Below are 23526 nucleotides of genomic sequence, written 5' to 3' on the forward strand. Positions count from 1 at the left end.
ACAAGAGTTGGGGAAAGGTTTTATTACCAATGTATACTGTGACAGTTAGTAGCCAAAAACAGGGCGCTCAGTGGTTACAAGGAACTTGTCGGGGCTCACAGCATTGTGTGTGTTGAGGGAAGATGGGAGATAGGAGGTGAACCTTTAAAAGACAACTGTGGGTGTCAAAGGAGCTCTCCACCCTGTTCCCAATACCTAAGATCAGGTGTCGCCCAGGCTCCCAGTGGCCTGACACCTTTCATGACTCTCCCCTCTCAGCCGAGCCCCGGGCAGTCCTAGCCTTTGGCCTCTATGGGAACTGTGCATAGTGACTGGGTAGGAGAGGAAACAGGGCACTGGACTAGATGGGGAGACAGGGGAGGGAGTAGGACTACCAACAGCATGCAAGAGACACCCTGGCCGTGGGGCCAGCACCATGTGGAGACCCCTCACCGCTCAGAGACTCACCGCCCCCCACCCCAACCTCCCATTCAGAGTTTGCCTTTCTGGTGGCTTCGTATCGATCCTGGCACACGTGGAAGAACACTTAAGCGTGCAGTCTTTCCCAGTTCTGGGGACCTTGGCCCGCTGGAGGCCTCAGAGCGTCAGTCTGGCCACCTCAGGAGCCTGCCTGGGCTCTAGGGTGGAGGGATGGGCGCAGGCACCCGTGCTCTCCCACTACTACCTGAGGGAGCGGCGCGAAAGGCTGCGAGGGCACCGGGGTGGGGTTGTCAGGGTCGGGTGTGTGGGCTCATGGCCACAAAGGGACTGACTGGGCAAGGGGTTTTCGTCGGTGTTTGGGAAAGGAGGGACTGGAAAGAAGCCCCTGAAGGCCGCCTCGGAGGCCTGGCGCACGCGGGGTTGGGGATGGGGCGTAGCTTTCAAGGACTTGATATCAAGAAGGGAGCCTGAGAAGGTTGGAAACCCGGGCCTACAAAACGGGGACAAATCACTCGGCTGTGGGGCCCGCCCGCGAGCAGCATCGCGGCCGGCGCACACTCTGCAGCAGCGCGCGGAAGAGGCCGGGCGGACGCTTGGCGGCGCCCTCGGCAGGCGCGGTGCGCACGGAGCCTGCACGGCCTGGGCCCGCGCGGACGGCGGGCGGCGGCGCCGGCGCCCCTTGGCGGCCGTGCTCCTCTATCTGGCGCTCCAAATGCTTCTGGATGGCCATGCCCAGCACCTCCACCTCCATGGAGGCACCGTACACCTCCCACGTCATGCCCTTCTCGTCCCAGCTCACGTCGCGCACCGGCTCGACCGTCTCCTGGGGTGCCATGGCGGCCGCCAACACGGAGCCGGGCCGAACCCGCACCTCGGGGAAGACGGGCGGCGCGGCGGGCGGTGCCGCGGCCTGCGGAGTCATGGGCCCGGTGGCCACCGAGCGCGTCTCGGCGGCTCCCAGCGACACCTGCAGGCCCGCGTCCCGGCGCGACGGCGGCCTGGGCGCGGGGCTGGGCGCGCGCGGTGCCGCCTGGAAGCTGAAGGCCGGGGCGGCCGCGCCGTCCTGCGGAGACATGGGGCTCACCGCCACCGAGACGCAGGCCTGGGCGCCGGCCTGCGTGCCCGCGTCCTCGCGGGGAGGCGGCGCTCCCGCGTCCCACGACGGCGCCTTGGTGAAGTTGTCGCGAGTCCGTGGTCCTGGCGGGGGCGCTGTGCCCTCGGCGCGGGGGCTCTTCGGAGCCGCAGCTGCCGCTGGGTCTTTCTGGCTGGTGCTGGCGGAGGGCTCTGGCTCTGGCAGGGCCCCGCTGCTCCTGGCGTCTCCCAGAGGCTGGGCTGAGCTGCAGGGTGCACCATCTGATTGCCTGAGAGAGGACTTGGCCTTCTCCAGAGGCAGGGGGGCAGTCTCTGCCGACGCTTGAGACTCTGCTTTTCTCGGAGATGGAGATGCGGAGTCAGCCTTCCCCAGGGACACAGGCTCCATAGACGCAGTGGGGTCGACTTTTCCGGAGGGATCCATTTTCCCAGACACCTGTGGCTGCTCTCTTTGCGAAGATGGCGCTGCTTCCACCGTTCCAGGGGACGAGGCCCCTGGAAGCTGGGTTACCACCTTGACCCCAGACTTGGGCTCAGCACTCCCCGAGGCACTGGTGGAATTCACAGGATCCTTCCTTTCTGGAGCCTTTGCCTCTGAAATGCCTTCTGCTCTCTCTGAGGCCATGAGATCCACCTTCCCTGGGGACACTAAACCTAGTTTTCCTGAAGCCGTTGGGGCCACTTTTCCTAAAGGCGTGGAGTCCATTTCTTCAGAGGGAACAGTTTCTGCCTTTCCCTGGCTTGCAGAGCGTTCCTTGCTGAGAGTGAGGGGATCAGCCTTCTCTGGGGCTGTGGGACTTGCCTTCTCCAAGAACTGTGGGTCTCCTTTCCCCTCAGTCACCGCCTCAACTTTTGAGGCAGACACGGACCCCCATGTCCCCAAAGACTTGGCATCTCCTGAACTTGAAGACACGGACTCTATCTTTCCTGAAGACTCGGGATTCCCTTTTTTGAGATGTCTTTATGTTTCCTGTGACACTTGTGTGATCCACCCTTCTAGAAGACCGTGAATCCTCTCTTCCTGAGGATAGGGTTTCTGTCTTTACCAGCGACACACGTTCTGCCTGCCCAGAAGACAAGAGTTCTGGTTTCACTGGGGACACAAGCTCCATATTTCTTAGGGAAACTGGGTCCATGCTGCCTGAAGGTCCTGTGCTGTTCACAGATGTGGGTTCTGTCTTTGCTGGGAACACACCTTCTGGCTGTCCAACGGGTACAGTTTCCGCCATTCTCACAGACACAGGCCCTCCCTCTCCTGAGGAGGGAAGGCCCTCTTTTGCTGAGGACAAAGTTTCTGTATTTCCCACAGCTGCAGGATCCACCATCCCCAAGCATACAGGATTCACCTTTTTGGTTCCTGAGGATCCAAGTTCTGTCTTGCTTGATGACCCTGGAGTTGACTTCCCTGAGAACCCAGAATCTGTCTTTTTTGTGGATGCAGGGTGTGTCTTTTCTGGAGGTTCCATTTCTTTTCCCCCCCAAAGACACAAGATCTTCCTTTCCTGTAGATCCAGGGTTCTCTCTTCTGGAATACGTGGGGTCCTCCTTTCTTGGATCCACTTTGCCTGAGGATACAGGCTCTCCCTTTCCTAAAGACCCAGGATTTTCCCCTCCTGGAGTCGCTGTATCCACCTTGCTGGAGCACATTGGATCTACTCTTCCCAAGGACACAGAATCCTTCCTTGGGGCCGCACAATCCATCCCTCCAACAGCCCCAGGATCTCCCTTTCCACAGGTTGCAGGCTCTGCCTTTCCCATCAGCATGGACTCTTCCTTCCTCAAGGGCCCAGCCTCTTCCTTTCCCGTGGAAGCAGAATCTGGCTGTTTCAAGGAGTTGGACTCCATCTTTTCCAAGAACACAGGATTTCTGTTCTCCGGGGCTGTAGGAGGAGCGTCTGCTGAGGATGCGGGCTCTGGCTTCCCTACCAGAGTCTTGTCAGAGGCTCCTGGGATCAAGGCTCCATGCCCTCTCACTGCCTCTGGGAGAGGGTTGCAGGAGGGAGAGGGGCAGGCTAGGCTTACAGCGGGGCTCTCAGAGAGGGAGGCCCCTTCCCCAGCCCCGCTGGGACTGCCGCGTCTGGAGTCCATGCCTAAGCTGTGGTCAAGGGTGTGCCTTGGGGATGCGGGGATGGCCTCTGGGGATGAGCAGCAGTCCCTCATGACCGGGCCCTCAGTGCCCAGGCTCCCATCCTTCTGTGGCTGCTGGAACCAGGCTGGGTCTTCAGTACCGCGCATCTACCTTCACAGGCGTGTTTGTGCTGGAGACAGCTGTCTGCCTCTGAAACAAAGCACAGACACAGGCTTAGGAGACTCTCCAGGGGGAACCACCCAACCATGTCAGGCTCCTTACCGGATTCCCTGTGTGGTCTCTTGTCAAGAAGACCTCGGCTAAAAACATAAACCCAACCCTCTCGCTCCCTGCATCATTTCATCCAAAAGTTATCTAAGACGCCAGCACTCCAGCACTTGGGGCACTGAGGCAGGAGGATTTCTGGTTTGAGGCCAAGCTGGGCTGCACAGTGAGACGAAGCCTCAGCAATACAGACAGACAGACAGACAGACAGACAGACAGACAAACTGACCCTTCACAGCTTGGCTCCAATTCGACCTTTCAACTCCACTACCATTTCCTCACCTTTGTCCGTCTCTGACGCATTGTCTTCAAGGCCAGTGACTGAAAACTTCTGATGCCACTGGGCTAGATGGGTCATTTAAGCGAAGGGGGTAGATTGCATACAAAACACGGGGGGGGGGGGTTGCAGTAGGGCATCTATGGCAAATTGTAGAGTACATGGATTTTCAAAGAGGGGCCAAATGCTGACCTGGAGAAATGAACCCTGGGAAGCCTAGCTCTCCTAGTGTCTTAGGAAAATGAGACATCCAGACTCTGATGTAAAATATGCTAACTAATTCAAGATTTAAATAAAAACCCCAAACACTATGTGGGCCAAAGAAAACATGTCTGCAGGCCACCAGTTTATGTCTGTGTAGGCCTGGGGAACTGTGAGTGGGCTGTCAAGGAAAGGGCATAGTCACGTGCTTTCAAAGACCGCTCTGAGGTGGTGTGGCAGCTGGGCTCAGAGCAGAGGAGAGCTGGCTGACACCCACGAGGAAGCCACTGAGCCTCTCATTCAAGTGATCTTCACTCATTCCCATAGCCCCTGCTATGCCGTGGACCCCAGGCAGCTACACCGAGGGACTCGTGGAAGACAGTGCCCTGAAGGTCTGAAGAGCAGGTGGAAGGCCTCAGAGAGTGGGAGTGGGGGTGGTCTGCAGAGTTCTGGGTAGGCTGGGGATTGCTGGGCAATAGCACTGAGCTGGAGATGGGAGGAGCCGGGGATGTTTGGGATGAGTTTGGGATGCCTGGGGAGCATTTGGGAAGAGGGTCGGGCAGGCAGATGGACTCGGAGACGCTGCCGTTGCTCATGCAGCATCCAGAATGAGCAGAGACGGATGGTGACTGTTTCTTACCTGCCCCCAGACCATCTCACCCGTGATCAGGCCAGAATCTCTAGAGAAGCAGTTCTCAACCGGTGGGTCGCGACCCCGTCGGGTTGCATATCAGCTATCCTGTATGTCAGATATTTACATTATGATTCATAACAGTAGCAAATTACAGATATGAGGTAGCAGCAAAAATAATTGTATGGTTGGGGGTCACCACAACATGAGGAACTGTATTAAAGGGTCCCAGCTTAGGAAGTTTGAGAACCACTGCTCTAGAATCTCTCTTAGCTTTCATATACCATGAGCCACCTACCGGCAAAATAGAATGAATCTGCCTTCAAACATATCCAGAATCTGACTTCCACCCTGGGTCACCACTCTGCACTAGATTCCCCTTGCTTTTCCTTCCCCTGTCGAGTTTATTCTTTAAAGCTGTCGGAGGAATCCTAAACCCCAAACAGGTCACGTCTTTCTGCTCAGAACCGCTCAGCGTCTCCCCAGCTGATACGAAGAAGCAGCAAATACAGGAACTCATGAGACTGCATTGGCTGGTTCTGTTGTCTCCTTTGGCCTTCCTTCCTGCCTCCCCTCTCTGAGTCTGATTTTAACGTCAGTGGGCTACCCTCTGGTTCCTTAAACACCCACCCCTCTCTGAGTCTGATTTTAATGTCAGTGGGCTACCCTCTGGTTCCTTAAACACCCACCCCTCTATGAGTCTGATTTTAATGTCAGTGGGTTACCCTCTGGTTCCCTAACCACCCACCCCATGCCCTTAGGGCCTTTGCACTGGCCTTTTTACTGCAGGTACCTGCATGGTCTATTCTCTGAGGTCTTTCCTGGCCCATCCTGTATAAAACAGCCATCTCCAATGCTGGCTGTCACTCTCCATCCACCGTGTCTCTCTCTATATATAGATAGTCTCACTGTGTAGACAGTGTGTGGCTGGCTTGGAACTCTCTATGTAGGCCTCGAATTCTCAGAGATCTGCCTGTCTTTCCTTCCTCAGTGCTGGGATTAAAGGCACCACACCCAGCCTTGTTTTACTGAAATTTTAAAATCCAGACTACTCGTTACTGTCTGATGTGTCATAGATACATGTTCATTGAATGCCAGCTCCACGGTGTAATCCCGGTGTTGGTGACAAAAGTGGGAGCTTGAATTTGAGGTCAACCTGGGTTACATAGCAAGACCTGGTCTCAGAACAAATCATAACACACACACACACACACACACACACACACACACACACACTTCTAAGTGATAGGGACTTTATTCTCATCCACACATCAGAGTCAAGAACAGCCAGCATGCAGACAGAAAGTAAATTCTCAGTATACATTAGCTATGTGAAAGACAGAACGCTCCTTCTAATGTCTAGTGATGCTGCTCCTAGACCCAGACTCTCCTTATTCTTGCCAGGAGTTAAGTCAGGAAGGGTATTTGTCAATCTCTACACAGATTTACAAGGCACAAAGTGTTTAGTCCAGCATGTCCCCTCTCAGGGGTGTTCCTGCAGACACAGGGAGGTACATTGGGGTGCAAGAGAGCACCTGGGGGGAATCAGAAGTGGTGAGGATATGTGATTCATCCACATGGACCCCTGCACAGTCGCTGGAACATGCAGAGTGGCGAGGGGAGATGCCCAGGATAGCCCGATCGGGCAAGAGCATGTAAGGACAGGGACGGTATAACCACCAGGGCTCTACACGTGTGGCCAAGGAGAAACATGTACGTGTTCCTGGGGTTATTTATAGGCAGAAATTCCAGATAAAGTCTCATGAAACTTTCATTGCGGTGGCCTCTTTAACGCAAGAGCTGGATGATGCTTTTGTATGCCCTCTGTGGTGTCTGAATTTGGGTTGCGGGTGAACACTGCACGTGTGCTGCAACCGCGGATGTGTGTTCTGAGAAACATGTGCGGTCGGCGATCTTGTGGTGGCTTGAACATCACGATGGGTTCTTAGTACAATCCTAAACAGTATGGGTCAGAAACTCCCTGTGGCTTCAGTGAACTTGAGATGATACTGGTGATACAGCATTCTGTCTATAGTCAATTAAAAATACTTATTTTAAATTACATGCAGGTGTTTTTCTGCATATAGGTATATGTACATTGTGTGCAGAAGCCAGAGGCTGGAATTACAGGTGGTTGTAACACGGATGCTGGGAACTGAATGGGGGTCCTTTGCCAGAACAGTGTTTCTAACCAGTGAGTCATTTCTCCAGCCCTATATCAGCTTAAAAAAAAACAAGAAGGGTTCACACTAAAGCAACAATGAAGAGCTGTGGATGTAGCTCAGCGGTAGAGTGGTTGTCTAGCGTGTGCAAGGGCCTGGGCTCCGTCCCCCGCACTGCAAGAAAACAAAGTAGCAGCTTCATACTGTACGTCCCCTAAACCAGCGATGCAGCCACTGATTGCCACTGTCGGGTGTCACCCTGGTGCATCGCACACTTTCTTTTTTTTTTTTTTTTTTGGTTTTTTTTCGAGACAGGGTTTCCCTGTATTGTTTTCAAGGCTGTTGGTCCAGCCTGGCCTCGAACTCACAGAGATCCGCCTGCCTCTGCCTCCCGAGTGCTGGGATTAAAGGCGTGCACCACCAACGCCCGGCGCATCGCACACTTTCTGCGTCCCTAGGACTGGCAGCACTGTAGGCTGCTTGATACTGGCATCGCCACGAACAGGTGAGGGGCACCCGGTGCTGAACTTTAGGAGGTAGGTGAGCTCCAGCTCCATTTTGCATGGCTGCCCCTTTTTGAAAAACAGGAACGTGAAAGAAACCTTTACCGGTTCTTTGGGAGGGTGGACATCTCCTTAGTGCACATCTAAGCCGTATACATTCACTGCCTTTCTTTGTTGGTATTCATTTTTCATTACTTACTCTCACACCCAAGTATACACACACACACACTCACACACACACATACACACACACACACACACACACGAGTGACTGCTTTTGAACAGTCATGGCTTGGCGTTCCCTCCCGTCTCAGCCTCCACACACCCTCTGCTGTAGGAATCTTCCCCTGCTAGACAGGCTGTGTCTTATTAAAGTTTTAGTCCTCAGCTTAAACGTCCCCTCCTCCAGGAAGCCGCCTTTGCCTACCATCTTCCTCTGGAGTCTCATGGCCCCTTCCTATCCCGATATCCAGGTTTCTGTTGTGTCCATTTAACCTGAGTCCCTGACTGGTCTTCAGGATCCTGATGTGTTTCAGCTGGTACTGTTCACCACTGAATTCCCTAAATCTCAAGTCTGAGGGTTGGGGGGATGGAGGTCACCACAAGGATGGACACACAGAAAAGCAGTCTTGCTGACGACTATAGGACCCTCGGTTTTGGAGAGCTGGACTGGGCACCTTTTTAATTTATGGGGTGTGCGCAAGAGCCAAGCGGGACAGGGGTCTGGTTGAATTCTTGGATCTGGTCTTCATCGGTAGAGATGAGGGTGTGGAAGGACACCAGCGTGCAGGGACCTGGCAGGCACGGACGGGTCTGTCTTCATTTACTTTGCCCACCGACCGTGACATGGAATAGAGCAAGGGAGATGTCTGGAGACCCGAAGCAAGAGGGACCCCGGTACCCTCAAGTGGGGGAGACTGGAAGGAGTCACAGTGGGGACGGTGACAAAAACAGAGACTGCTGGGTCTTAGAAAGTGGTAACAGCACCCAGTTCCAGCCCCTGCACCCACTAACGCAACGCTCACCGGACACCTGTGCAGATTCCACGTGTTGGGGATAAGCAATGTAGAACCTGTGGTCCCTGACCCCCAGATATGGAAGAGAATGAGGAGAGGGTAATAGGCTAGTAGTAAATAAATGATGTCATTGCTGATATGAGATGCTCTGAGGACAAAGGAGTGGGCAGCTGGTCTGGACACGTGGTCCAGAAAGGCCCCTGTGAGGAGGTTAACATCTGAGCCAGCCATGAAAAGGCCAGAGAGGCTGGAGTAGAGCTGGAATCAGGGAGGAAGGGGCAGTGGCAGCTTTGGGGTGGTGAGGACTTATCCTAAGGGTACTGAGCAAACACTGGCGTGCTTCAAACAGGAAGTGTGTGTGTGACTGTTCTGTGACCAGGTCCTTAACTCACTGAGCAAAGTCACACACATGGACTTTTTAAATATTTTTCATATTGGCTCGGTTTTTTTTTTTTGGCATAACATGAAGGCCAAACAAAACAATTGCACAGGTCAATTTTGTGACCCATCTTGTCCTTGGGGTTGCAGAAAGGGATGTTATAAGCCTTAGTATCTGGGCAGATGGGCAAAAGAAAGTACTAGAATTCCGGTGAGAACCAAGATCTATTTGCCACACTTGCCTGTTTCCTCCTTTGAAACATAGGAGCAATTACACATGGAGGGAAGTACAGCCTGCAAGGGTCAGAAAAGGCTAAAGGTGGGGTGCCCTAGCCCCCCACCCTTTATTTCACACTGGTAACCTAGCCCACCCTAGGGGTCTCTCCGCACCAGCTCCTGGGCAGAAAGTGCAGACACCTCACCATCCGGCGGGCCTGAGACTTCAAGCAGCGCCCTTCTCCTAACCCCACCCCAAGCCGACTCATTGCCTTCCCCCCCAAGCCTGTGGTGAGAATTAGAGTAGATGAAGGGTGTGCACGGTTCTGCTCACATTAGGGCCAGGCTGTGTACATGGAAAACCTGTTTTTATCTAGTCAGTCTGTCAGGGCCCAGCTGTGCTCCCAGGAGGGGATGGGGGCGGGGGGCTGAGTCTGAAATGGTTGCAACAGAGACAAAATTCAGCAGAATCTGGCTTCAGGAGATGCTTGTTTGGCCTACAATGCTAACAAATTATTTTTTAAATCAGTGTGTGTGTGTGTGTGTGTGTGTGTGTGTGTGTGTACCAAAGGTCAACCTTGGCTTGTGTTCATTAGAAGCTGTCCACCTTGTGTTTTGGGATAGGATCTCTCGATGGAATTTGGGGCTCACCCATTAGGCTCAGCTGGCTGGCCAGTGAGGCCCAGGGACAACCCTGTTTCTGGCTCTTCAGGTTTTTTTTTTTAATGTGGGTGGAGGAGATCAAGCCTCTCTAGCCCCTTAAGTTGATTTCAAATAAAGGAGCAAAGTCACCAAAATCTAAACATTGATAGAGTTCATGTGGAAATCAGATGTCCAGGTTATTCTGGCAAACTAAAATTTGGCAAGCTGACCGTGCTTCCTGCAGAGCAACAGCCAGCTGGAGCTGAGAAGAGTGGCCTGAGGGAGGCAAGCAGCCACAGTCCCCACCCTCCCTCTGGTGTCCTGGACAGTAAGGCTAACTGTCCACCGCCGCTCCTCACTGAGTTTGGATGTTTTTCTTATCATCAGATCCTCATGTATGTTACCTTCCTGCCCTGTAGCATCTAAGTTTTGACTTTTTTATTCACACGCAGGAAGCGACTTTGCCCAAGTGCGTACAGAGCCCATACACCCGTCAGGCAGGTGACACGCTCCTGTTTTCCAAGAAGGAAGTGGAAAGTCCAACAGGCAGGCACGGCCGGATGTTACCATGCCCCTTCTGCAAAGCCTCCCAGGAAGAGGTTGGCCTCCCAGTTCCCAGTTCCAGGCTCTCAGCATCTGAGAGTGGATTGGGCCCACTACAGGGAACAGACATCTTGGCTAGATGTGGGTCAAACCCTGACTTGTTCTGTGAGTTTGTATGGGGTTTCCCACTCTGGGAGCCTCACTCACCCATTCCAATGACCCAAAGACAAATTCCAAGGAGTGCTGCTCACAGTTCTGGGGTGGGGGTTCATCCTGGCTGGAGAGGAAGTCTCAGTAGCCTCCAGCCACTCCTCTAAGGCAGCCCAGGCCTAGAGTCCCACATCCTCTCCCTCCACCCTACAGCTAAAAACACCTCCATTACCATCCCACTGCAGCTCATCCCTGAACCCGGCACCCTCTGTCCTTAGACTTCACAACAGTTTCACAATGGGGCCCTTATCATTTCGCACCATAGATGAGGATACCAAGTCTGAAGGGAGGAAGACTGGGGTTCACAATTAGTTGTGTCTGAGCTCAAGCCTGGATTCTTCCCAGTCTATCAGTCAACATCCAGACACTAATGCTAGGCTCTTCTCTCTCTCTCTCTCTCTCTCTCTCTCTCTCTCTCTCTCTCTCTCTCTCTCTCTCTCTCTCTCTCTCTCTCTCTCTCTCTCTCTCTCTCTCTCTCTCTCTCTCTCTGTGTATGTGAAGGTGGGCATTCTCACAGAAGTCAGAGGACAGCCTCGGGTGTCAGTCCTTCCCTTCCAATGTCTTCTTGCTGCACACCTTCAGCTTCTAGGGCTTCTCCTTTCTCCCATGTCACAGCTGGAGCCCTGGGATTACGGGGGCATTGTTTGCCTTTAGATGGGTTCTAGAGATCTGAACTCAGGTCCAAAATCTGGCTCTTAAAGCCCCTTTATTTTTGGCCTAGCCAAAGATCCTTCAAATCCTATGGTCCTCATAGGCAACAGTACTTGTAAGCATGCATAGAGGAAGCCAATGTCCCTGAGTCTACACACATGCCTTCGGGAACACGCACACCCTATGGACACATGGCTGCATAGGAGGTGTGTGTAAGGAGGTGTGTGTGGTCCAGTCTAGGTAGGAGGCTGAAATGACCGTGCATGTGAATGGGCCAATTAATTTGGTATGCAAATGAGTGGACGGTTTGTGGAGGACTGCACCAGCTCAGGCCAGTCTGGGCCCAGGACCTGGCTCCTGTGTCCCAGTTAAGAAAAGCTTGGTGTGCATCTGTGCCCTGTGGGGGCTGCTGGACCCTGTGGGTGTGTGTGTCTGTCTTACATGGCTTTACAGTTTCAGCCTGGGAGAGCTGGCCTGAGTGTGCGCACAGGCCCTTGTGTTTGGCTCACAGGCAGGGCAATCCTGTGCGTGCAGATCCACGGCTAGCCTGGCTTTTCTTTTCCCTCTAGGATCTCTTCCCAGTCTGGAGTCATCTCTACACCCCCGGTCAGGGCCAGAGCTGCCAGGCACCTGCAAACATCTCCTGCTATGGTAACAAGACTGACAAAGGCTTGTGTATGCCTGGGAGTGTGACTGAAAAATCTCAGTCTCCTGCCACTTGTCCCCTCATCTCGTAGCCCCACAGCAAAAAGCCTGCTACCACAGGCGAAGGACTCTGCAACAACAAAAGACCTTCTTTGAGAAGCACTCCCCAGACCATCTGTCCATTTTTCCTTCCACCAGCCCATAGGAGGGCAAGGATGGACGCCCAAGGCTGTGTAGACTTGTGCTAACGTGGGCTGAAGAAGAGCGCCAAGGTGACAAAGCAAGGATGTGCCAAAGGGGCATGAGCACAAGCTGGCCGGAGCGGGGTGGTTGGACGCCGACTAGAGTGACGCTGACTTGATTCAGGATGGATGCTGTGAGTGCATAGCCCCCACTGGGTGCACCGGGTGGGTGTACAGGTGGCCGGATGTGAATGTCTGATGGAATGACCAAGGGCCATGGTTGTGTGTGTGTGTGTGTGTGTGTGTGTGTGTACCTGTGGCCTCGTCCAAAAATGAGGTTCCCAGGCATGGTCGCGGTGTGTGACCACGTCCAGGAGTGTGTGCCACATTGGGTGTGTGACGAGTGGGATGAATCAATGAGATCAGCCCCTCCCCCCCCCGTGGCGGGAATCGCCCCCTCCTGCATCCCGGTGTGGAACAAAGCGGGCGGGCAGCAGCGGGGCTGGACGCGGGGCGGCCTGCCCACACCAGAGGCCCGGGCAGTGCACCGGGGCCCCGCCCCACTGCGCCCCGCCCCGCCGCCCCCGCCCCGCAGCCGGAGCCGGAGCCCGAGCCCGAGCCCCGCGCGGTCCAGGACCTTGGACAGCGACCCCAGCCCGCGCGCCCCGCCGCCCCACGCGCGCCCGCCGCTTACCTGCGCAGGCTCCTCGTAGCTCCGGTTCGCGCCGCGCAGACCGCCCCGGTGCTCCCGGCCGCGCTGGCGGGCGGACCCGACTCCGCGCTGTCCCTGGTCGGCTGGGCGCCCCGCCCCGGGCATGCGCGCTGGGCGCACTCGAGAGCCGGGAGGGGGCGCCGCGGGGGCGCGCGAGGGCCGGCAGACGCCGCCTCGGCCCGGGGGCCGCGCGCCCGCCCGCTGCTCAGCTGGGAGCACCGCGGGCGCACGAGCGGCGGCGACACCGGAACCCGGGTCGTCCCGATCTGCCAGCTGGCTAGGCGAGGAAATTTCCCGCGTCCCCCTTGGCCGCACTTCCGGCCTCTGCGCCCCCCCGCCCCGCCCCCGGCCCTTTGTCTAGCTGCTGCCCACACTCCGGCGAGTGTCCGCCCTGGGCTGGGAGGCTCCCCGCATCCTCCCTGCAGCATCCTTCCCTACGGGGAGTCCGCCCACCTTCTGGTCCGGGTAAGCCCGGTCCTCCTCCTGGATACCCTCCAACAATTCATCTCACCTCTTTGAGCATCAGTTTCTAGTCTGTAAAATGGGACTAGCATTAAATCTCCTCAGGGCGGTCGTAAAAATAAGGTGCCTGGTGTCGATGTCCAGGGCTTCCAAATGAGTCAACTGCAGAAGGTGTGAGGACTCACTGCCCATTTCCCTCTACATCTGAGGAGAGGACCCTTCCACATCCGCCTCTCAAATGAGAACTCTGGATGTCTTGGAAGTGATAAGAGATCCTTGTGCCTCAACTGTGAAAGTCACCAGCTAAAATAACAACGAAGGCAAATGAAACTCTTAATCAGGGATACGGACCTAAAATTTGATTTATAGATGTGGATGACTTTCATGTCCGGTCACTCAAGAGCGAGGGAATAGTCTATCCACATTTTCCAAACACCGTTCCTTAGTAGGTCGAATTGGGATTGCAAACTTACACAAGTCACTTCTCGCAGCTCCACACGTGGGCTTATGTCTTAGGAACCACTAATTATCTGATCGCCTTAACTTAAAATGAAAAGAAAATCTAGATGGCAAGGGAGGATTTAAAACCCACAGGAAAACCTAGGGGTCGGGACACTGCCTCTAACCCAGCACTCGGGAGTGTATGTCAGGTCACTAACCCTGAGTTCTGAGCCAGCCTGGGATACAAAGTAAATACTAGATAAACCTGGACAAGACTGATCTAGTAAACACAGCAAGGCTCTGTTTCTAAAAATCTCAAAAACAGTGAAATTCATGATACAGACCGCTTCACTGGAATACGAGAGCGGGGCCGTTTTTCAGGACCGCGGACAGCGCAAGGTCTCTCTCTCTCTCTCTCTCTCTCTCTCTCTCTCTCTCTCTCTCTCTCTCTCTCTCTCTCTCTCTCTCTCTCCTGTTATTGGTGCTGAAAATGGTTCTCCGACTGCTCAAGAGGGTACTTAATTAGCTTCAGAGCTTACAGACCCTCTTCCACATTCATCATTCCATCCCTCACCGGCCACCCCTTCGGGGTTAGGGGCTCTGTGTCACGGAGGAAGCATCTGAGGCTTAGGAGGTCCACAAGACACCAAAAGTGGCAAGAACCAGCTGTGATTGGCAAGATTCTCCCCACAGGCAGAGTGGTGCTGGAGCAGAACCAAGCGACGGTGGCAGTGTTTCAGGCGAGCACTGGTGATAAATGGGCCTGGAAGCCTTTGCTGGGATGGATAGTAGGTGGCCTTTACCTACTTGGGGGACATGGACCGGCCTTAGCCATGAGGTGGATGCTGAGAGAGACGCCTGCTGGTCCTCTGAGGCTCTACCTTGTGGATGGAGGACATATACTGTACGGGTGTTGGAGGAAGGAGGTGCTTGTGGGATGACTACCCTAAGATACGGGTCCAGAGCTGAGTTCTAGAGCTGCCACAGCTGGAGGGACACCAACTGGGTGCTGGCAGCCATGGGGGTGGGGAGAGAGTCAGCATACGGAGGAAGGGCGTCAAACAAGCAGGCAACCGTGAGAGCCCCAGCACCTCCCAGGGGACGACAGGCTGATGTGAAAACTGGAGGAAGGAAGGGCAGTGAGCAAAGAGACGTCCTTCCCAGGACGTCTGCACCCTGAGAAAGAGGGGAGCTTTGGTGGCGCGCATCTGTAGGTCCAGCACTCAGGGTGGGAGAGGACACCAGGAGTTCAAGATCCAGCTCGGGCTCCATACGATCCTGTCAGGAAGAGAAAGGAAGAAAGGGCGAAATGGGCGTGGCAGCTGCCACAGAGGGGGATGTTGATGAGATGGGAGGGGCCCAGGGTGGAGGGAAAGATGCCAGCAAGGGGGCGGGAGTCTGGGGGGGGAGTGAGATGCACATCCTGGGGGTGAATATGGAAGGCGTGAGGCTCATTTGGGAGGAGCTAGGACACCAGCAGGGAAGGTGAGAAGGTGACCCAGGGAGGGGAAGCAGCCAATATGAGGTCACATGGATGAGCAGCACCTGGGTCTGCAGTGAAGTCTTGGAAAATGGAGTAAGTGTGCACTTGAGTATTCCTCTGGCCACGGGCAAGGGATCTGGGTACACACGTGACAACATTTGGCAGATGTTGCTTAGGGGCTGCCCTGGGTTATTCATGGCGATGTGGTTTCTTTCTGGGCATCCTATGCAAAATGGTCCCAGCAGGCCGAGTACTTCTCCTTGATAAAGACTCAGGTAGTGGATTGTTGGAGAGTCCTCTTGGTGAGCACATCTGAAGGCTAAGGTCAGAGCTCTGGCTGTGTCTGTTATGAGGTCACGGTCAAGGCCTCTTTCCATGTGTTCCCTGCTGTGCCTTATGGCTGCCTTTGTTCCAAAAGGACTTGTTCATTAAACTGTATTTTAAAATTTCTGGGTGGGCTGGAGAGATGGCTCAGAGGTTAAGAGCACTGGCTGCTCTTCCAGAGGTCCTGAGTTCAATTCCCAGCAACCACATGGTGGCTCACAACCATCTGTAATGAGATCTGGTGCCCTCTTATGGCATGCAGGCATATGTGCAGGCGGAACACTGTATACATAATAAATAAATAAATCTTTAAAATATTTTCCGGGCAACGAAACACTTGCTAGAGCGGATGAGGAACAGAAAAGGGGCAAGAGAGCAGCTCCTGTGTGCTCAGTGTTGGCATTGCCAGTTGCTAGCTTCGAGGTCTCTGAGCCTCATGCCACCATAGAGAACACTAGGCTTCCAGAGGTCTGCAAGAGCCCAGCACAGTATAGCATTTGTGGAGAACACCACTGTTAATTGCAAGTCTCACACAGAAGTCCTTTCTCGTTGTGGCACCCCCACTTCCCCTAGGGGATTACTTCTGGACCCATCTATGGAGTAGGTAGTGACCCAGATCTGGCCAACCACTATCCAGCAATTCATTCTGGGGATAGGGTGATGTAGGGGACCAAACCCAGGGCAAATGACTCTCTTGCTTTTCTGTAATTTTAGGTGTTGCTATATCGATGACGTGCCTACTTGGAGCTTTCTGGGGCATTACATGTCTCTTTATGGAGACTCTCCCAAGGCCTGGAATTTGGGCTCACCTTATACTAAGCGCACATGGTCACCCACACCCATGTGCGTGTGTCTGTGCATGCACACCTGTGCTTGTGCCTCAGGTTGGACTACGGCTGGGGAGCCGTACACATTTGTATGCACCGGGAGATAAACAAGTGCCTGCAGCTCCTTGGCGGATGCCCAGACTGGGGGTGGAATAAACAATCCCAGTGACTTTTTGAAAAGGGAGCGTGTGTGGCAACAGGCACCATGGAGACAAGCAGACTGTATCAGGGCAGAGACAGCAACCAGCCCCCATGCCACTCCGAGTGCCTGTGTGCACATGCTCACAAGTGTCACTGTGTGTCTCATGTTTGCCCTCCTTCCCTGTCATGTCCATGTCATGTTCATGTCTGCCTTAAACAATCACGTTCCCACCCAGGACTGCTCACTCCTGGGCTCTAGCCAGATAACCTCATTTCAGCTTTTCTTGATGCTGAAGGCTTTGGGAAAGCTTTGAGATGACCAATTAATAACATCCATAGTTCCTGTCCCCTTTGCCTGTCCTCTGGTTCTGATCTAGGTTGACAGCTTGTAGCAAATCAAAGCATCCAGGGATGGTGTGTGTGTGTGTGTGTGTGTGTGTGTGTGTGAGAGAGAGAGAGAGAGAGATGTGTGTGTGTGTGAGAGAGAGAGATGTGTGTGTGTGTGAGAGAGAGATGTGTGTGTGTGTGTGAGAGAGAGATGTGTGTGTGAGAGAGAGAGAGATGTGTGTGTGTGTGTGAGAGAGAGAGATGTGTGTGGTATGTGTGTTTGTGTGTGTGGTGTGTATGTATGTATGTGTGGTGTGTGTGTGCCTGTGTGTGTGTGTGGTGTGTGTGTATGTGTGTGTGTGATGTGTGTTTGTATGTGTGTATGGTATGTGTATGTGTGTGTGGTGCGTGTGTGTGTGTATGTGGTGTGTATGTATATATGTGTGGTGTCTGTGTGTGCCTGTGTGTGTATATGGTGTGTATGTATGTGTGTGTGGTGTGTGTGGTGTGTATGGTGTGTGTGTGGTGTGTGTGTGTGTGGTGTGTGTATGTGTGTGTGGTGAGTGTGGTGTGTGTATGTGTGTGTGGTGTGTGTGTGATGTGTGTATGTGTGTGGTGTGTGTATGGTATGTGTGATGTGGTATGTAGTATGTGTATGTGTGTTGTGGTATGTGTATGTGTGTGGTGTGTGTGTGGTATATGCATGTGTGTGTGGCATGTATGTATATGTGTGTGATATTTGTGTGTGTGGGTGGTATGTGGTATGTGTGTGATGTGTGTATGTGTGTGTGATATGTGTGTGTGTGTGTGGTATGTGGTATGTGTGTGATGTGTGTATGTGTGTGTGTGGTGTGGTATGTGTGTGTGGTATATGTATGTGTGTGGTAAGTGTATGTGTGTGATATGTGTGTATGGTATGGTATGTATATGTGTGTGTGATATGTGTGTGCATGGTATGTGTATGTGTGTGACATGTATGTGTGATATGTGTGTGTGGAATGTGGTATGTGTATGTGTGTGATATGTATGTGTGATATGTGTGTGTGGTATGTGTATGTGTGTGATATGTATGTGTGATATGTGTGTGTGGTATGTGGTATGTGTGTGATGTATGTGATGTGTGTATGTGTGTGTGTGGTATGTGTATGTGTGTGTGTGTGTGGTATGTGTATGTGTGGTGTGCCTTAGGATTACGGTGGGCAAGAGCAGCTGATCAGTCTTTGTGCACCATTCTGCACATGGTTCATGTGCTTCAGGGAGACTGTGAACTCATGTTCACATGCTCATCAAGAAGTACCCACACTGCACATGCCTTCGGGCTCCATGCCTCTCCTGCACACTGAACCCCGCCCCCAGGTGACTATGGTGATGCCCCCTAAGTGTTCCACAGCTGTCACCTCGTCTTATTTAACTCTTAGGGGAAGCCCATTGAGGTGGATCATTATTAGTTCACGAGAGCCACACGGTTAGAATGGGGCGGAGCCAGGGGTTGTAGTGTGGTCATACGTGTACACACAGCACCCCATGTATGGGCACTCCCCCAGTTAGCCCAGATAACTAACACCTGACAAGGCCTTTCCGGCCTCCACACGTGTACTGCTTTCAGACCCTCACCATGTTGTCCCAAGACTCACAGAAGTGCTTGCTTGGCCTGAGTGTAACTTGCTGGGTGTGGTGGCACAGGCACGTGATCCAGATATTCAGGAGGCAGGAGGATTGAGAGCTTGAGGCTAGCCTAGGTTATAATGAGTTCTAGACTAGCCTGGGCAATTAAGCAAAAACCTGGCCGTCTAGAAGGAAACATAAGAACGGGCTGTGTTTGCAGCGCAGCGGTAGAGTACTCACCTAGCATATGCAAGGCTCTGGGTTCAATCCCCAGCACTGAAGAAAAAAAAGTAAAAGAGAGAGCTCACAATCTGATGCCCACACAGACCCCTTCCCTACCCTCCTGCAATGCCCCACGCCTAGCAGCTGAAGGCTGGGGTGGCCTGGGATTTGGATGGGTGACTCAGTCTGAATCATGGCCCAGCTGCTCCTTGACAGCCCCTCCCCCTTCTGCCCAGAGAGCCTATTTGGAGGGCAGGGGTGGGCCTTGGTGTTTTGGGGAGGAATAGGGAGTCTTGGGGGGGGCAGTAAGGGACAGAGTATTTAAGAAACAGACAATACAAAAGGGCTTCCCAGGAAGCCATACTCCTATTCCACCAGGAATGGGGACCCCCTTTTGCTTGGAAATGGGCCAGGAACTCCCTGTATAATCCCTGAGCTCATTTTGGTTCCCTTCCCCACACCTCGTAGCCCTAATAAAATAACACTGACAACATTAACTATTCTAATTGATCATTCCCGGTTAACTGGTCTCACTCCGCAGTTCATGAAGTACCTTTTTATCTGGGGGTGGAAATGAACACCCTCACTTTGGATGAGGAAACCAAAGTTCCGAGAGCTTGTGTGAGCTTGTGTGAGCTTGTGTGAGCTGGCCAATACCACACAGTTGGTGAGAGGACGCACCGGGGCAAAAGCTTCAGGCCTCCTTGGTCCAGCTGGTGGAGGTGAGCACTGAGCAGCCCAACAAAGGGCCTGGAGAAACGTGGTGGGTGGGGCGTGGGAAGTAATGTGTTTGGACTCCATGGGCATCAAAAGGGCACTGCGGGTGGCATAGGTGGGCCAGGGATGGGGTAGTGACAGCCATGGCTCGTAGAGAACAGTGTGTGGAAGATTATTAGAACTGTTTACCTCCCTGTAGTTAATGGATTATGGAATTGTGTGGCGTCTTCAAATCTTTCATTGTCACGGGTCAGTATTCAAAGATCGATACAATCCAGAGCATAGAGTTTCCCTGGAGAATGCTTTGGTTTTGGAGGTTTTACTCTCCTGGAAACCTCAGTTTTCTTACATGAAAAGAAATGAGCCCAGGCCTCTTTAAGGCAAGCTATCAAAGAGACTTGAGTGAAGTCACTGCCCTGCCCTTTCGAAGCTGTCAAGGACTCCACAGAGGCCTGCTATGGCTTCTCACACTTTGCTCTGCCATTTAACAAACATCCACGGGCACGGGACAGAATACAGAGTAGGAGTTTGGAAGCCTGGGGGCAGTGCTGCACAGGAAGTGGGTAACGTCTCTTCCTTCCCCCTGCCTGGGCTCCGGCTGGCCTTCCCCCACCCTCAGCCCAGGAGCCTGTTCCTAGGCAACCAGATGGATGCAGCGATGGTTAGGAGGGGAGAGAGCTATAAATAGGGAAGAGAGAAAACAAAAATAAAGTTCCAGAGAAATCCCTGAAGCCACATTACTGGGGCTGGGGGTGGGGAGACAGACACATGGCATGATAAGGACATGGGGACAGCCCCTAACCCTTCATTAGGGGAGCAGTTTCCCAGCTAGCTGCTCAGCGGGAGTCTCCAGGGTGTGGATGCAGACGACCACGGTGAGAAGGAACGGCTTCAGAAATACAGCAAATCTCTGAAAAGAACGGGCTTCATCTCCACAGAGTGGAGTTGAGAGCAGATGCCCAGGAGGAAAGAATGCAGACACAGGAAGAGAAAGCCAAGATCAGCCCGGGTGAGGGTGGATATTCCCGGGGATCCTGGGAGGCCTGGCTGGTCTCGGCCTTCCCGACTGCACACACAGGCAGACCTGCCGTAACAGTCACGCTCTCCAGATGGCCTCCTGACGTCCTCTTCATTCAAGGGTCAGCCCAACATCATCTCAGAGGTGCTTGACCTGGCCATCGTATTTTTTAATTTTATGACTTAATTTTTTTTACATTTATTCGTTTGGGGGGTAGGGAAGCACATTCATGGAGGCCACAGAATGGTTTTCTGAAGCTAGTTTTCTTCTTCTACCATGTGAGTTCCAGGATCAGTCTGAGCTCGTCAGTTGTGGCAGTAAGCACCGGCTGAGGCAGCTCACTGCTCCATGACCTCCAGGGCTGCCTTTTACTGTCGCTCAATGCCATTCCCTCCAGACTCCCTATCACATCCTCTTGTTTCTCTCAAAGCTTGAGATGACCTCTTTTTCTTTTCTTTCTGAGAAGGTCAGGGTCTTGCTATATAGCACAGGCTAGCCCCAAACTCATAATCCTCCAGGGTCAACTCCACACTCGGCCTTGTTGATCACATTGTGACTCCTGAGCTTTGAGCCATCAGAAAATCAGAGCTTACCAAAAGCCCTTGAGTGTAAGACCGTTTGAGCTGTCAGGGCATGAGGGTTTCCCAGGAGCCCTCACATGTAAGACTGAGCTGTCAGAACATCAGGGTTTCCCCAAAGCTCCCATGTGTAAGACCGGATCATGGTGCAGACAGCACATATAGACAACGCCACAAGCATACATGAGCACAGATGCAAGCATAGCACATGTGTTCATCCCATCACTGTTGCAATCATCACACATAGGTCAACATGTATGTAGTGCCATTATGGTCCCCACGACCCTGCACAGATGTCTGTCCACATCTGCCTGTTCTTATTTTTTCATCGTCTCTCTTCAAAGCCAGAGAATACAGGTTCTGAAAATTCCAAAGGTCTTGGCCTTTGGAGTCAGGAATAGGGCTCAATATGCCTTTTGACATTTTTCAGCAACCAACCCTGGGCAGGTAGCATTGCCTCTGTAACTCCTATTCCCTCCTTTGTAGGTTGAGGTTGTAGCAATGAAGCATTGAGGGCTATTTTAAGTGAAATTAGTGAAGATAAGTACTACATGCTTGGGATACACCGGGAGCTTGGGAAATGGCTCAGACCCCATGAGCTGGACACACACACACACACACTCGCATGCACACACACACAGTCATCAGACATGGGCTGGCGTCTTCTGGACTTGTGCCTGGAATGCATTTAAGTGACCCTGGCAGGTGAGAATGTGGTCTCTGAGCACATTCTCAGTGGGGCCAGGTGTAGGATTTGGCACTTGGGAAGGAGGAAATAAATCTCTTCACAGGCCAGATGGTAAGCCTGGTTTTGACATCTAAAATGGGATTCCGGGCCTGAGGAAAACAGGTACACACACACACACACACACACACACACACACACACACACACACACACGCACACACACGGCCCGCAAACTGGGTGTAATAAAATCAGGACAGACAGGGCTGGAAAGGGTGTGCATAAACCACAGATATCCAAACTTACAAAAATATAGCATGCTGGTAAATTAACCCTATCTAGAGGCCAAAATTCAGCCAGAGGGTCATGCATTTGCTGTGTTTAGAACAACGGTTCTCAACTTGTAGGTCGTGACCCATTTGACAAACTTCTATCTTCAAAAGTATTCACATTACAACTCATAACAGTTGCAAAATTACAGTTAAGAGGTAGCAACGGAGATAATTTTATGGTTGGGGGGATCACCACAACCCGAGGAACTGTATTAAAGGGCTGACGCATTTGAAGGTTGAGAATCACTTCTAGAAGACAGCAGATTGTAAGTAGTGTAACTGAGCCTAATGGGGTTTCCAGCTCCTCTCTCTGTCTCTCTCTGTCTCTCTCTGTCTCTCTCTGTCTCTCTCTGTCTCTCTCTGTCTCTCTCTGTCTCTCTCTGTCTCTGTCTCTGTCTCTGTCTCTGTCTCTCTCTCTCTCTCTCTCTCTCTCTCTCTCCCTCTCTCTCCCCCCCTGTCTCATCCAAGCCCACCAGTTTGTTTTACAGGGTCATCTGTTAGCGGCTTCCTGCTTCCCGACATGAAGGCCCAGGTGACCAGAACACACAGGGTAATTGCCTTCCCAGACTTGCCAACTCCTCTCCTGCCAACGACTCTCGGGGAAAGGGGCTGACTGGATAGAGCAAGCTGCTGTCCGCTAAGCAGCTGGAGGTCAAGGCGAGGTTGGGGGGGCTTCTCTGCAGTAAATCAGGCGTCTGTCCGGCTTTAGCAGACAAGACCAGGTTTCTACTGCAAGTGGGAACGCCGCACAGTTGGGGGCGGAGCCTCGAGCCAGGCACTGTGTGCCAATAAAAGCTGCGTGATTGCAGAGGAGGAGCCTCCACGCAATGCGGGTCTTTTTGAAGTTCCCTTCTTACTCTGAGTCGACGGGGCCCCCTAGTGCTGATCCTGGTTTGCTCCAGGTGTCTGGCGGGCTTTCCAGTTTCCTGCAGACCCTCCCCTACTCCCGCTGAAATCTCAAGCTTTCAGTGGCGCTTCTGTGAGGGGAAAAGTACCACCTGCTGGGGGCTGTGCCCTCTCCTGGGTCAATGACTCCAGCGGTTTGTTTGTTTGCGTTTGGGCAGGTGTGCGTAAATGTGAATGTACAGGACCGGAGTGGGAGGGGCCTGCTAACGGTTAGCGACGTCTTTTTGCGGCGCAGCTGCAACCTCGATAGAGAGCGCAGGTCTGCACGTGCGCTCTGGCCCTGGTGCTGGCACTCGGGCTCGCGCGCAGAGACTGGCGCGCGTGCACGATCGTGCATGCGTATTCTCGAGACCGGTGCGGTCCTTCTGCTTCTCTTGGCACTGCATCCATTTTCCTGCCAGGAGGTGGCGCCCAATGCTAACTTCCCGCCTCCCAGTCAACTTGGGTCCCAGTGCGGGCCGCAGTGGTGGCTCTCACCCTCCGGGTCGTGAGCTGGCTTGGATAGGAGATGGATGAACTGAGGTCTCAGGTAGCTAGCCATGTACCTGTGCTAGTGTTCCAGGGCCCAAAGAGCGGAGGGGCAGTCCGGGGCCCGGAAGCCCAGTTCTGCCCAGGTGGCGCCAGC

The 23526-nt window shown here is 53.3% G+C and overlaps 1 protein-coding gene across 1 annotated transcript; it reads right to left on the reverse strand.

Moving 5' to 3' along the window:
- Positions 1 to 7: 7 nt before the first annotated feature.
- Positions 8 to 12934, reverse strand: Gprin1 (G protein regulated inducer of neurite outgrowth 1). Its single transcript, XM_040756010.1, is given in 4 exon segments — positions 8 to 2461; positions 2463 to 2990; positions 2992 to 3790; positions 12817 to 12934. Coding segments are annotated over 3 exon segments (2817 nt in total). The 5' UTR covers positions 3748 to 3790; positions 12817 to 12934; the 3' UTR covers positions 8 to 928.
- Positions 12935 to 23526: the final 10592 nt, after the last annotated feature.

The sequence above is a fragment of the Mesocricetus auratus genome, unplaced genomic scaffold (genome assembly GCF_017639785.1).
Source record: "Mesocricetus auratus isolate SY011 unplaced genomic scaffold, BCM_Maur_2.0 Super-Scaffold_100013, whole genome shotgun sequence".
Classification (NCBI taxonomy): domain Eukaryota; kingdom Metazoa; phylum Chordata; class Mammalia; order Rodentia; family Cricetidae; genus Mesocricetus; species Mesocricetus auratus.